The sequence below is a fragment of the Poecilia formosa genome, unplaced genomic scaffold, assembly GCF_000485575.1.
Source record: "Poecilia formosa unplaced genomic scaffold, Poecilia_formosa-5.1.2 Scaffold189, whole genome shotgun sequence".
In the NCBI taxonomy this organism is placed as follows: domain Eukaryota; kingdom Metazoa; phylum Chordata; class Actinopteri; order Cyprinodontiformes; family Poeciliidae; genus Poecilia; species Poecilia formosa.
In genome coordinates, this window is record NW_006800128.1 from 832,665 (window position 1) to 848,600 (window position 15,936).

Below are 15,936 nucleotides of genomic sequence, written 5' to 3' on the forward strand. Positions count from 1 at the left end.
ATGATTTGTCCTTGATCTGCTTGCTTCCTACACACTGCATGCCAGTTCATTATAAGACTGGGGTTCACACTCTGCTATATAGGTGTAATTGAAAATAAAATGACATGGACAGCGCATACATTCACATGCAGTCATGTGTGCTGACCACTGAACACTCAAATCAGAAATCCCCATGCGTATGTTTTATAAATATGCAAATCAAAGTGAAGTCAACAAAGAAAAGAGAAAAAATATCTCTGCACAGACTGAGGTCAGCAGACATGGGGTTTTCTTGTTTCTATGTGCTCTATAAGCAAAACTTACTTTTTGAATATCACCTTCACACACACACACACACCCACGCACGCGTGCACACACAGACTCTCCCAGAACTCTTCTGACTGTGAGCACATGCTTATAACACACACATGTGTATAAGGACTTAACAAACACCTTTACTTAACTTTTCCTAAAATCTCGATTGAAACTCTAAAATTGTCAGTAAAACCACAAAATGATTTTTACATTATCATAAAAAATTTGTTCAGGATTTCCTTGAAAAAGTCGTTTTTAACCTCAATGCAATTTTTTTTTATAATTTAGGACTAGAGTGTGTGTCTTGTCCCCTCTCTGTGTCATGTTACCAACTCACTCTTCAGACCTGTCTAGGAATTCGACTTTTTCACAAAGGCAAACTAATCTAGTAAACTTTTCTGGTGTTTTGAGAGACGTTGATGTGAAAGTATGGATCCTTTTCACTCCTGTTATTGAGTGAATCACTCACAGGCAGCCAAGTCTGCCCCAGCTGCAGTCAGAGATGTTTACGGCTTCATAGTCAGACTGGCCTTTATCATGTTTTTATGGACTTCTTTTCTATCTTTTCCAGTTGATTTTAAATTGCTATTGTAGATATGTTAAGAAATATATTATTAGAAATGTTTAGTTTTCTTGCCAGTTTCTGTCCTGGCAAGACAGGGGGAGGGGGGGGGCACAATTAATGACTAAAAAAGAAAATAAGATTTTACTGAACAAACATCAGTTGGGTGGATTTCCCCCTCACTGTTTGCCTCTTCAACAGACTTTTCTCTTTTCTGCTGTTTTGTTACATTTACATACATAGTAAATTTGGTGATGTCTTCCAAAACCTTTTAGGGCGGCTAATAGTTACTTTCTTTAGTGAGGAGTTGAAAGTGAGGTTGACAGTATGCACATGCTTGCTTTTTCTTTTTTGTATTTTCACCAGTTCAGTGCATCTGTGTGAAAGAGTAGGCAAAATGTTTTTGGTTGTTTTTTTATTCATTACGTATATAAGCCTCTCTTGTAGCTTTCTGCTTTGGAACTGTTTTCAAGTAAAAGTGTGGTGACAAAAACATGTGCAGTATCAGTTTGATGCAGTATTTCACAAGTGATTGTCTCTATAAAATAAGGAAGATTGGCATGTATGTGTGTTATATGCATCTGTAGCACACTTGAATAAAGCTGTTTCTTTGATGAAAGCTGTTTATCCTGCAGATAGTTGGCCTGTTTTATCTATGTCTTTGTGCAACTTGCAGCCCTTCACTGACCTTCCAGGACCCTGGTGACCTTTTGCAGAAAAAATGAATATGAACCAAAAAAAGGGAAAACCACAACAGAACTGAAGACGGTGTTTTGTATGATATTTGGTGGGAGTTGTTGCTCTTTCAGGGAATATACGAGGCAACCTGGGCAACGTTATGTTTGCTTGCAGCACATCTATGACTGTGTGAAAGTGTGTGTTTACATCAGCATTATATCAGAATAGTTTAGACACACACACACACACTCCATCACCTCTAAAATTGCTTTCCAATTCTAATTAATCTATGTTAATCCCTATGAAACTGGCAGATTGGCCTACCTTCACCTGGAGGCTCTTGTTGCTAAACCTGGACCTCAATCAGACAAGCCGAAACACCAGAACAGAAGGGAAAACACTTGCTGGGATTATCTACACATGTCAGTCTTTCTATGTGTTTTGCTGTGCCCCATTTAACCCATGACCAGCGGCAGCTTAATAGCAAAACCGGAGGAAGTGTAAGGGGAGAAGAAGCATTTCCTGTGTATGCTCGTATTTTCTTCACATGTAAGGTCATGAGAAGAGACTTTTTGAATTTTTGGAAAAACTAAGAATCCATGTGTTTTGTCTTTGTGTTCAAGGATGTGTGATCAATGTAAAATATTTTATCCAACACTATTCTAGTCTAGGTCTGAGGGCTGAGGTCTTTGGGTGTGTATTTGATATTTTCATTTTTATTTTCATTGAAGCTGTGCCATGACATATACAGAACAACAGCATTAGACACATTCTGGCCTCAAAGGGTCCACTTTACAATATGCCAATATGAAATGTGTGTGTGCGTGTGTGGGTGTGCATGCGTGGACATGGGTGTGTGTGTGTGTGTGTGTGTGAAATGAGGTGCTGTAGTTGAGTGTTGCATCGTGAGTGTCACATAAATGCACCATTAGACATGCTGAGCCCTCTGAAGGCTGGGTCTGCCACAGATCGACTTTTCCAGTGGTAATAAAGAAAAATAAAAAACGACGATTACAAGTGAAGACAAAGTGAAAACAGTATTCCAAAGCTCAAAACAATTCAAATACCAAACAGAGTTTTAAATTTCAGAGTTCTACACGTATGTAGAATCAACAGAGAAAGTAATTGAATAACTAAGTGACAACATATATTTTGCTGATTTGATTGATGCACAAAATAACCCAGAAGTGACCAAATATCCTGAAATAACACCAAAACAACAGGAAACTGACAGATGTGAATGTAAATAAGCTCATTTTTCTAGGTCAAACAGTTTTCTGTGATCACTTTTGTTTAAAAACAAATTGAACCATTCTTAAGATTCTGTTTTTTTTCCCAATCATTTCATTTTATTCCCCTCAGTTTCTGAATCTCTCCCTCTTATGGTTTTCTTTAAAGGTTTTATTGGCTCTAGTGGCCTTTATTTGAGGCAGGAAAGTGGGTAATGACATTGACCACGTGGCGAAGGTCATCAGGCCGGGACTTGAACCTGTGAGTCCCAGCTAACATGGACTGTCCTTAGGTGGACTGTCCTTTACCCCTGTGCACCGTGGCACCCTTTACCCCCTCATTTCCTCTCTCCCACTTATATCTTCCTAAATTAATCTCTCACTTTTTATAAACTGGACTAAGACAGACTGTCCAGATTTAAGGTCTCAGAAGTGCATTTAACTCTTGTCTCCGTCTGTGTTTTTCAGTCACTGGACGGTTTTGTATTTGCACTAAACAAGGAAGGACGTTTCCTCTACATCTCTGAGACTGTTTCCATTTACCTGGGATTGTCACAGGTAAGCCTCCCCACATGTCTGCTGACAAAATGAAAATAAAAGAAAAATTCCACTGAAAGTCATTTCGATCATAACTCTGACTTCTCCTTCTTTACATATTGTGTCTTTTTGATTGTTTTCCTCTTTTGATCTGTTTTGCATCTCTGTTATTCTTCCCTCTCCTCCTTGTGTCATTACCAAAGACAATTCCTAACAAATTAGGACTCATTTAAAATCTCATCAGCTCTGCAGACGGTTGTTGATTTCTTCAGTGAGAAACAATGCATATTTTACTGCTGGATTTGTGCGTGTGTGTGGGGGGTTTGTGTGCGTGTGTGTGTGTGCTTGTTGGGGTGTTGAGGTTGGAATAACAATAATTATTATTACTTCAGTTATTAAAAGTTATTAACAGAGCACATTCAAATTCACCCTCGATTTCATATGCAGGAAGCCAGCCTCCAGCAGTCTCATGACATTGCTAAAAGAGTCAGGAATTGTTTGATCCTCTTTGTCATGTTCAGAGCTTTTTTGTACGTTGTCACGGTGATGGGAGACAGTTTAACTGCACCACTACGTTATTTGTCTCAGTATTCCTGCAAACAGATGTCCTGCAATCACCAGTCTGAGTTATTGATGCCATTTTAAACAACATGTGGTGATTGTGAACGTTTCACAGTCTCCACTGACTGATCTCTGCAAATAAGAGCTTCACAAAGCATTCCAGAGGGGAATTATTACTCCGACCTGGTGATATTACAAGACTGATGGGGTTTGAGAACTGACTCTAGAACGGCGTTTATGGATTCAGCAGAAAACTGTGGTCATTTGCACAGATCTATGTGATGCAGTTCAGCAGTGAGGACTGCTCCCCTGTTCCATTAGAACTGACCTTGTTATTTATTCTAATACTGTAGATATTCTGATCAGGATGCTGAATACCTCCCGACTCGGTAAATTTTGCCCAGTGACCGTAGACGGGAAATTCTGATTGGCTAATTATTTCCCTTGCACTAAATGCTATAGCAATAAGGGAAGACCTTGAATCAAGTTCATTTTACTATGTCACTAAACAGAAAGGCATGTTGGGTTTATTTTTAATTTGAAAATTGTAAAATGACTAGCCCCAATTTATAGAACCACGCATCTAATGTTCTACAAGAAAATCTTGAAAGAGGCCATGCAGCCATCAGATTGTGACTTTATGCTTCAGAGCATCAGAAGAAGAATAACCTGAAACACAAAAGCTAGCTCATCTCTGACTGGCTGAAGAGGTGATGGTATAAACTTGTGAAGAAGTGGACTTATTGAGAACGCTCATGTTGTTTCATCATGTTTAACATCATAAATGGTTATAAAGTAATTTGCTCTCTAATGGATTTGACATGTTATTTCTCTTATTAATTATGTTGATGAAAGTTCTCAGAAACAAGGATTTTAGCAAAGTGCCAAATTGTTTAACAAACCAAGGATGAAGGTACACCCCCACACATCACCGTCTGCCTCTCCCTCCTCCACCCGTGAACTAATTCCCCCAACAAGATTGATTGATGATTTATATCAAATAATTGATTAATTGTTAAATTGGGTCCCTTAAGCTTTTCTGCCATCGTCGCCTTGCTAGTTATCTTGTTCTTTCAGCTTTTATCAGCTGTTGAAGAAGTGCCACAGATTAAAAGAGTGAGAGAGCGGAAGGGCGATCGAGCCCGTCTTTGCCATGAACAAGTCCCATCCTTTAATCTAACATGTGTACACAAAGTTCCTCAACCTCCATCATCTTAATTGCTCTTCCTTCCTACTTTTCTCTTTTTAATCGCTGCTCTTTTTCCTTTTTTTACTTCATAAGAAGAAAAAATATATCACTAATTATTTCTCAGCTTTAATTAGATCTCACCGTGCAGAAAATGCCTCTGTGAGGGGAGTCGGGGCTGAGGGATGGTGGATGGTGGATTTAAGCCTTTTGGCAAATTGACGACATCCAGAAATTTCTTGCTTGGTGGTCGATGCTGAACAAAAATCCTCAGGCACATTTCTGTGTAAAGAGGATTTGCTGGTTAAACTCGTTTCTTTGCTTTCTCGTCAGGGAGACGGTAGACGTGGCCGGCCAGTCAAACAGACTGTTAATAAAGACATTGAAAAGTGTGGATGTGCAATTAAACACGGCTGCTGCCTAACATGAAGGCCGTCTGTTCCATAATCCTGCTTCATGTTCATTTTTGTGTTCTTAACAAATACCTTTCCTTGATTCTTGAATTTTTATTGTTTGCAGTAAAATATTGCAGCTTGCTCCTATCTTAGTGCGGTGAACATAAATGTGTCTTCCTTAAATAGACTACTTCCAAATTCATGCCATTTTACCACATGGAACAGAAACTCATGTAAACATGTTTTTTGTTGGGATCCAGGAGTTCAAACATACATGAGCTGCAGAATGTGTCTGTTTTACCGCCTGTTGACCAAACAGCACAGCATGATGTACACATATTTATGTATGTATAAATCCGTTCATGTTTCCTGGTGCTTGTATTTGTGGGACCAAGCATCACTTGCAGCTGCCCTCTCACTGGTCTAATTGAGATATGTGTGTGTGTGTGTGTGTGTGTGTGAGTGTGCGTGCGTGCGTGCGTGCGTGTATGTGTATGGCTACAGCAGATGGCTGTGTGTCCTCTGCCTGATGGTCCAGAGGAAAATAATAACTGCATTGTCTCAGCCAGATCCAAATTAGTTTGCTGGATTGTCGCCCGTTACGCCCAAAGATGATTCGTAGCCAACTTCTCCTCATGCCAGGCTATTATATGTAGCAGCATGATGAGGCACACACACATTGGCCCTGCATGGATACCACACATGTGACATGGAAGACTGTTTCTGAAGGGTTGCTATGCATAAAGCAAGTGTTAAATGACCCTTTTTTTTTTCCTTTTTTGGATGAATTCTGTTAAAATGATTGTGAATTAGGCTTCGTCCTTTTTAAATGCTCTTGTAAACTTAGGTACATGGTGGTCTTTCTTTAAGGTTGTTTAATGTTACTTTTACATGAATAGTTCAACATGTTCACAGTGAGATTCTGTTAAAAGGCTATCAGCAGTTAATATCTTTAAAAGCATAGTTAGGGACAGACACTGTGAGCTCCAGATCTATACTGTCACCTTCCTAACATAATTACCCAAGTTATGTTTTGCCAAAAGGATTTTTTTTTTTTGCCTAAATCACTGTTGGCCATTATTTCATTATTTTAGGAAGATAACTATATGTAAAGTGTTTGGTGTTTGTCTTCAGTGATGTTTAGTTGGACCCGGAATGCAGGCAAGACAAAGCAGTATACTGATGATTAAGGATTTAATGCTGGAAAAATGGCAACATAGAATTATGACGAAACATGAACATAAAGTTAAACTAGAGAGAGAATAGCACAAGAAATCAGCGAGGAACAATGAAAACCAGGAGCTTAAACACTGAGGAGGAGCAGAGAGTTTCTATAAAACCAGGTGAGTTAACACAGAATCACCACAAATAGCTACTACAACACAGTCTGACACTGGCACAAGGAAATAAACCAACTGGAACAAGATACAGGACACAACAAATGGGAAAGAAACCATACAGAATGGAAAGTCATGATATGGCAAGACCTAAACTACAATAATAAACAAAGAGAAGTTACCTCAATATGCCAACATGTTGATACTAAAACCCCTAAAATGATGAGAGCACAAAAACCCAAACTCCCACACTGGTGGATTACATCACTGCACTATAAAAATAATCAACAACATAATCATTTAGTTTAAATCTAGAATAGACGGTACTAAGGACTGAAGCTACCAGCCCCTGGCCCCCAAACCCATCCAAGGACAAGTGGCCATAGTCCATGAATGGATAGCTTGTTAGCATGTGTGTTACACAGAAAGATCATTAGTGCAACACTTTCTTGTACTTAAATTTATCATGGAAATAATTATCACACTCTATTTAAATCATGACTCATGGCAACAGTGAAGCATCTTGAAAATGAACTTGATTTCTGATTACTGCTTCCTCCTTGAAAAAAATAACTTAGTTACTTTACAGATTACTTCATTTTAAAAGTAACAAAGTAAGGTTACCGGTTACTGACATTCAGCAGTCTCCAACGCCTCAACATAAAAATGATGAATAGAGCGAGTCAGTTGTGTTTAAGGACTGCTTTTCCTCTACTAGATCCTAACTTCTTTCTCTCTCTGCCTCCTAATGGTTTTACATCTTGGTCCAGCTTCTGTTGTTTTTAGGGGGAGGACCTGCTGCATTTTAGTCACATCTCTACACTGTGGGGCTTTTTCACGCTAGATAGTTAAAAGACTATTATTATACTCCCAGTACAGTACTAAAATATTTTATGCAGTCGTTTTATGTTGTTTTCATACTAAAAATACTAAAAAAAAATATTTACAGCTGACAGTAAAAAAGGTTTACTATAAATAATAATATTAGTTGATATAAGGCTAAAAATAATGTAAACAGAGACACAAAACAGCTTCATGATTATGAAGTCGACTGACTCGGTGTGAGAGATTGTTTAGATGCTCAGGAAATTTTTTTGAGTTAACTGTTTATGGTTTGACACCATATAATATGGGAGTTTCATGAGTTTCATTTTCTGAAATGACTGGCAGGAAATATGCACTTTAACAAAGTAGTCTTAGTTTTTTTTTTACAACAGCCAGTGTAAAGAACTTATGAAAAGCTGCCATTAGCCATTAGCCATCAGCCATTAGTGATAGGGTTGAATGTTTGGATCTACAAACAGCTTTGTGTGAAACTCTGATGATAATAAACTGTAATAGTCTAACCTTGGATTATCACCAGAATGAATCAGCTTTTTGTAAGAATGGGAGGTTATGTCGCTGTATATTCAAAAAAATATCACAGACTGTCAGCCTATGTTGGTCATCATCACATGATCATACAAAAGAGACAAAAATATAACAAAACCAAAGTCATATGGTATTATTGATATTTAGTTTAGTTTAGTTTGAAGAAAAGGACAAAAGGATTCATTTTCTTATCAACCATCAGAGTTTGAACCACGGTCACTTTCTCTTTTCATGTTGACTGTATTGAGATTACTTCTTTGCGCACATAATGTGTGTCCGTATGTGTGTGTTTTGCGTGTGTGTGTGCGTGTGTCAGAAGTGTGAGGACAGATTTTCTTCTGTCTTTGTCATTTAAAGAGCCTCTGCAGTGTCCAGACCTACTACCACACTCACTTACACACACAGGCAAGGTCATTTTCCTCACATGCACCAATGCACATGAGGGTTATTGTGCTACGTCAGTGCACACACACACACACACACACACACACACACACACATACACACACACACACACACACACACACCTCCCCCCCACCACCCGCAACACACACATTAAAGCACGCAGACACATGAAAGGAAGGGTCATTGGAAGGGAGAGAGGGCCTGATCTCTGCTCTATTTCATTGCCATCCACATTCCCTCGGGGAGGCTGGGGACCATGCACTTATAAACACGCACACACACACTCACCATCTCTCACTTTCACTTCCTTTCCTTACAGTATTCCCTGTGGACTGTCGCTTGTCTGGAGGGTAACATGAATGAATTAGCATTAAACAGCTTGAACCGACTATTGGCCACTTCCTCCTGTTGGTCATCCATATGGGTGTCCACAAACTCACATCCAACTGACTTCTCAAAAACTACAGTTTAAAAGTTTTATAGATTGAACTTACTGAATCAGATAAGGATGACATCCAGTCCTAACTGACTGCTGAAGGTCCAGGAGATCTTTCCTCTGCACACTCTACTCCTCATAAGGTTAGTAAAGTCTACTTTGCCCTGACAAACACCTCCAGGATCAAAAGCAGACATGCACCACTGCATATAAAGATCCAGCCAAATATTAACATTCAATTGTAACATATAAATCTTTTTTTTTTTTCTGTGATGCATTTCAAGCTGTTTGTACCAGGTTGAAAATGGTAGTCTAAGAGCTTACTCTCACAAAGCTTCTCCTCAGAGCTGCACTCTCCAGCCGAGCCTCTGCCTCACAGAGCTGAGCTGACCTGTGACTCCCCCACTCAGCTCCTCCAGACTAGCGGCGGCAGCAATTAGCAAACACCTTTTGGATCTGCTGAGCCTGTCATACAAACTGCTTCTCAGTCAGTTGATCATAAGAATGATTGTAAATGGCATAAGGACTGTCAAACCTCAGCTTGGAGCAAAGTGTTATTCTATCCTTTTAGCTTTCCAGAGTTTCAGGAAGCACTGATCATTCACGAAACTTCTTCAGATATGTTGACTGTGGAAACTGGGTCACACTGATCAAATTGTTTGAGTTTAGAGTCTTTTCCAAAAATCTACAGTCTTTTCTTTTGTTTTATGCCTCAGTTTCTTAAACTTAATTACCTTGAACCCTGTCAGGACCATGGCACTTCTCCCCCCATGTTAACATTTTTTTTTTAAGGTTTTGTTGGCTCTAGTGGCCTTTATTTGAAAGTAGTTTGGCAGGAAAGAGGGTAATGAGAGAGGGGGAAGAAGACATGCAGCAAATGTCACTAGGCCGGGAATCGAACCTGCGACCACTGCCACAAGGACCAAGGCCTCAATACATGGGTTGTGTTTTGCCCCCGCGCCACCACAGCACCCCCCGTGTTAACATTTTGATCAGGAGTGTGTCACTGTTTTCATTTCAACCTTTACTTCTGCCCTGATAGAGTGGGTCCTCATACTTCTTCTTTGTGCATGAATCTGTATGACAGCAATGTGTGTATGAGCACACTGAGTCTAGACAGAGGGCTGTACAGACAGGTGCCATTGAAATGGATGAAGCTGCACAGCGAGCCACTGTGTGAGGTCAGAGGTGACTATCTACCTGCACAGCACGGATTTAAAGTAAGAAGAGACACTTTTATACATTAGAGAGGCAGAGAGACAGACAGCAGGAGGTGAAATAGGGCTGCTGAAGGACACCAAACACACACCGCCTTGCTGGTTTTTTGGCTTAACGCTTGCTTCACTTATTCTTGTCATGCATTAGAGGTGCAAGTGATGGCACAAAGGGTGTGGAGGTCATGATCTTCTCAACGCCTGCTCTGTTCTCTCTCACCGCATTAAAAACTGTTGGACATGTTGGGATTCTGATGGCTGGTGGGCTTCATCAAACCAGCATCACTTTGGTTTTATGTATTTCAGAATGACTGAATGTAGCATCTGCTAACCTTCACAACAGCAGCCAGGTGTCTGTGGTTCAGTGTGTATACGTTCTAGGAATGCAGCTTTGACCACCTCATATTTCCGAAGCTTTCTACAAGAACCATTTATTTAGTGGTTGTCATTGGTTTTCTAAACGTCTTTCTTTGGAAAGTGTCCTTGACAGACACAGAGGAAAATAGCTTGACATGTTTTTGAAACAAATGGAAAGCAGGTTGCAACTAGGTGTTAAAGAGTCTGTGGGATGTTTAACCTTCCCTCAGTTTTAGAGTGATGCTCAGGAGGATCTCAGTAATGTCACGGTTGGACAGCGGGGGAAGTGGGGCTGGGTTGTCCCGTCAGTTTCCAAAACCACACACACCATCTTTGTAACAGCGTCTACTGGACCACACAGAGTAAAAAACCCCTGGGATCCAAATGACCCCATCTCTTAAGACTGCAGGCGGGCTGGAGAATGGCTTTCCTTAACTTTTGAATTCCTGCATTGTTTTTTCCAATGTTAGCCTTGGCGTTTCCTCTTTTTCATCACCCCTTACTTTTATTTGCATCCCCACATTTTTCCCCTTTTCTCTTGTCTGTGTTCAATTCACATAGCTGTCCCCAGTACCCCCGCTCCCACCTTCTCTCTCATCCCTGGGTTCAGATTTACAGCCAGCCGTTATCTTGGTGATGTAGAAGCTGTAAACAGATCAGCAAACAAAATTGATGCTTGTTTTATTGAATTGTGAGGAGTAGAATTGTGTAAGTGTAATGTGCATAATAGACCGCTTTAGACGCACGTTTGTGTGGTTGGGATTTTTTCAGCAGCATCATGATTAGGATAGGTCATGCATGTATAATGGCTTACCATTGACATAAAACTGATTCTATCAAAGGAGATCTTCTCTGAGTCAGAAATACAGCATTAATGAACAAAGGGGAATCCACAAACTGCAAGTGTCTTTGATTGCTGTCATTACAAACTGCTGCAAATTTGAAATGAGATGATGTCTTTTAGACTTTTGTATCTACAGAGTATACATCCTGTCATTTTTTCCATTCCGATCTGCCATTTCTGCTGGAAAGCAGAAGTTGTCTTGTTTTTATTTTTATTTTTATTTTTTACCGCTAGACCTTGCGTTTTGTAGAAGTCCGGAGGTGAATATAGATTCTGTGGTTTCTTTCTGAACAACTGTGGGATTTTTAGTTGAAGACATTGCAGCCTGCGTACATATTGTGTGTACATATCCATTTTTCTACTTTGTGATATAATTTTGGGAGAAACAAATGCATTTGTTCATTATTTGTTTAATCTATCAATGTCAATGTCAAATTTATTTATATAGCACTTTAAAAACTGGTGTAAAACTGCACCAAAGTGCTGTACATAAACAAACAAACAAAAAAAAACAACTAAAAAGAATCATGGAAAAAACTGATCATAAAATAACCTACAATATATACAATAATTCTGCAATATTACAAGCGTGATATAAAGCTGGGCTGATGCAGTCCTCTTTATCTTGGTTTCTTTTTAGTTCATGATTATTAAAAAATTTCTAACTTTATTGACAACCTACATTATATTATCTGTATAATTCCTTTGAAGGGACGAGCAGGAAAAAAGGTTTTTCACTTTGTCAACAAATAACGAAAATTGAACCATAGACCCCCAACTTTTTAACCAATTGCTGTTTTGTTTTTTGTTTGTGTTTTTTTGTGGAATATAACTCCAACTCTTTGCACATTTTTTTCATAGAGCATGTCTAAGATATTATAACAAAAATTAATCTAGAAAAGCAGAAATACATATGTGCAAAGCTACTTTGCACACTATTGGCTGGCGTTTGCAAAGCAGCCAATCCAGGAGCGGTATTAATTTTCCTTGATGGTAATTGGCTGAATTCAAAAGAGTGAATAGAAGGAAAACTGTGAAGGTTAACTTTTGTGGTAATTTTATGCTCTGTGTGTTTATGCATATTAATGCATGTTTGAACTATTAAAATTGGCTGTGGCCACTCAGCCCAGCAGATACCAGGGGTCCACTGTTTCTGATTTGTGCAAATATTTCATTGGAAAATATTCTAATTCAGCTACTCGTATTGAATAACAGTAAAAAAAAAAACTTACTTAGATTTTCTTGGTCTTGTTTTAATTTTTGACACCAGTTTGAATTTCTGTCAAGTTTCCTTGTCATTATGTGCAGTGAAGTAAACACCAAAATAAAGGAAAATCCTGATCAGAATGTAAGACATGGTAGTAAATAACTCCACATTTGCTGCTGCCACAGATTTAATCTGACTGTATGTGGGGTTAAAATTGGAGCAGAAAGCACTTGGAGGTGGTTCAAGAAATAAATACTCTCAAGGAATAAAAAACTGTTTTAATCTATGTTTCTAAATATCTAGTCCAACTTACTTTTACTTAATTTTGGATAATTAGGTTGAACACTAGTGTAAGGGGAGAAAAGTTCACCAATCAGGGGAGATAGTTCAGTCTAAACATGCAGTTTTCCCCACTGGGACGAACATTATCGTCATTAAATGCAAATTAATACACAACAATCATTTTTATTGACAGAGTTACATTGACCAGGAGGCTATAGATGCATACAATTCTGAGTGCTTTTGACCCTCTGAGAGTCAAAGTAACATTAGTTCAAAACCACAAAGTACATGCATTTAGAAGTCTTGAAGAAGAACATTGAAAGTCCTGTCAGCTCTTTCAGACAGTTCCAAGAGTTTTAAGGAAATGTTCTATGTGTCTGAAGATATTTGTCGGATGATTTAAGAGATTGTTGCACTACTTTGAGAAGTGTCAGAGTTCTTGGATGATTGAAATTATCTTTGAAGGTCATTTCAAAGGGTTCCAGGATATCTTGCTTTGTGTTTAAGTATGAGTGTAATGATATTCAAGATAGCTTAATTTGCTCGTATAGGTCCTTGGAAGTCTTGTGAAAGTTTAGGAGTGGGTCCTTGAGTACTGTGTTGCAAGATCCTTAAGTTGGAACATGTTGTCATTTCTACGACGCTGTCAGTTCTGCTGATTTTGAGTCGACGCTTTTGGTAATTTTCAAACAATTGCAACAATTACCATACACTGGTGCTAGATTTGAGGTAAAAGAGACCCCAAACCAAGGTTTCTCACGTGCTTTGTTTTTTTTATTTTTTTATTTTTTTATTTTCGTTTCTTGTCATGGTTGCTTCACCTAAACACCGACTTTTTTCTTTGCTATCTCCCAGAAACAGCAAAGATACAAAAACTATAATTGCTAGTCAAGTGAAAAATAACGTTCTCACTAGAAAGTGATCCTCTTTCTTTCTTGTCAGTTCCTGTCTGCTTTCCACCGTCTGAGTAGACGGTTCATAAATCAGTCAATTACCAGCCCATTAGAGGCTGTAGTGAAAACGGGACACTGGTCTGTGAAGTTCCTGTTCACTGATGGATGTGGAGACCTGAAATGAATCGCCAGCGAGGTCATGGCCCACATCATTTAGATATTTTTGAATTGTTCCATTTACAGTGTGTGTTCTAATCCTGAATTTCTGTAATAATATGTATCTGAACAACTATAGAGTAGATCAGAACACCTCTCCTAACTTGTATTTATGAATTTGTTATATCTACATAAAAGATCCATATAAAATGTATCTAAAATTCATGCGGTAATTTAAATTGTAGGGGATGAATCAATCTGTATCTCCGAAGAACAACAATATATTTACACAATTGTTTATACCTCGGGTATATTTTGGTCTAAAGAAACCTTTTATTTTACCAACATGTTCAGCCCGTATCTGTGCACTCTACCTGCAAAATGATTAACTTAGTCTTTCTAAATATTTTCCTTGCAGCATCTTTCTCCAACAGATCAAACACCTGCTTGTTTTATTTTGTGAGCAACTTTTCCAAAGCACACTCCTGCTACTGAATGAGTCATAGGCTATCTGCTTGTGTTCTATTTATGCTAAAAGAAGGAAAAATACTTCAAGCACATACACACAAACACACATAGTCAAAGTCTAGTTTACACCTCAGTATGAATAATATCCCAACCATTACGTCCCCTTTATTTACATGAGCTTTTCAAATGAGAGCTAATTACTGGGTCCTAATGATGTGGTTGGGTTAGTGACGGGTGAGGTAACGTTGTGGGAAGATAACACAAGAGAGGGCTGCGAGTGTTGGGAGGCTCCTCGCAGGACTCTTTTGTAAATGTCAAGAGCTGAGAGTTGATGGCTTCATCAATCCTTTATCCGTGGAAAACACCTGGAAAAAGGAGAACAGAGGGAGAGAACGGAATAGGCTGAAGAACAGGAGGAGGTACAGCTAAAGATTGAGCATTGCTTTTGGCAGACTAAAAAAATGTCGGCCAAAGGACAAATGTTGGCATGGATGAAAGATAGAAAGAAAAAGATGTAGGGCAGGTTAGGGGTAGTTTAAAATGGAGAAACAATATTTTAGGGAAAAGGATACGACAGGTTTCTGAGATCTTATATATTAGGGGAAATAAATGTCTTTTTTCCTAAACTGTGAAGTTTACTTAAAGTCAGATAGTTTTGGCCTGCCGATATTTTGTAGGCTGTTTAATAGCCTAACAACATAGGCTATTTGTTAGGCTGTAACTTCATGGCTGTAGTCCCGTGGTGCAGGTCTAGACAAGCATATCATCCATACACAGTGGATGGATGATATGTTCCACCAACTAAAGCTAGCTGAATACTTCAAATTCTCAGATGAAATCTTAAAGGAGGGGAACTACGTAAAATCCCCCCCCCCCCCTTTTTTTTAACTTTAGATCATGTTGTAATATTATTCAGATCATGTTGTAATATTATTCCCTTATCAAAAATATACCTGGAGTGTTGCTTTGATTCTTTCATGGATGTTTGAGAAATCTTTTAAGCTCCCGTGGCAACCAGGTGTGCCTAACAGGTTCCTCTCACCAAGCACCACCACCTTTTCCATGCAACTCTGTCTCTGACCTGCAGTCTCCAGCCGAGCTTCCGCCTCACAGACCAGCCTTCCCCTTTCAATCAATCATCAATCAAATTTTATTTGTATAGCACATTTCAGCAGCATGGCATTTCAAAGTGCTTTACATAATTAAAATAAAAACAGCATGTGAGAAAGAGTTAAAAAAATCATTAAAACGTAAACAGTGAGAAAGAGAAATAAACAGCTGTATAACTTTAGTTGAGACGCTGCCAACTGGGACTCCAACCCTTTGGACTTTAGTCAAAACACCGTTTGACCAGGACTCTAACCTTTCGGAAACAGTGAGAAAGAGAAATAAAAAGAAATTAATAAATAGATAAAAAGAAAAGATAAAAACATTAAAAACATCAGATAAAAACATAAAAAGCATAAAAAACATTGAAGACATCAAAACCCACACTCTAATCCTAACTTAGCCATAAGCAACTCT

General features: G+C 38.7%; 1 protein-coding gene across 3 annotated transcripts in view; it reads left to right on the plus strand.

Moving 5' to 3' along the window:
• npas3 (neuronal PAS domain protein 3) overlaps window positions 1-15,936 on the plus strand; it is a 308,598-nt gene that overhangs the window by 193,881 nt on the left and 98,781 nt on the right. For all 3 annotated transcript variants that reach the window (XM_007566262.2, XM_016678753.1, XM_016678755.1), the window contains one exon: window positions 3,232-3,321. In XM_007566262.2, coding sequence (XP_007566324.1) covers window positions 3,232-3,321 — 90 coding nt within the window. The remainder of the gene's footprint in view (window positions 1-3,231; window positions 3,322-15,936) is intronic.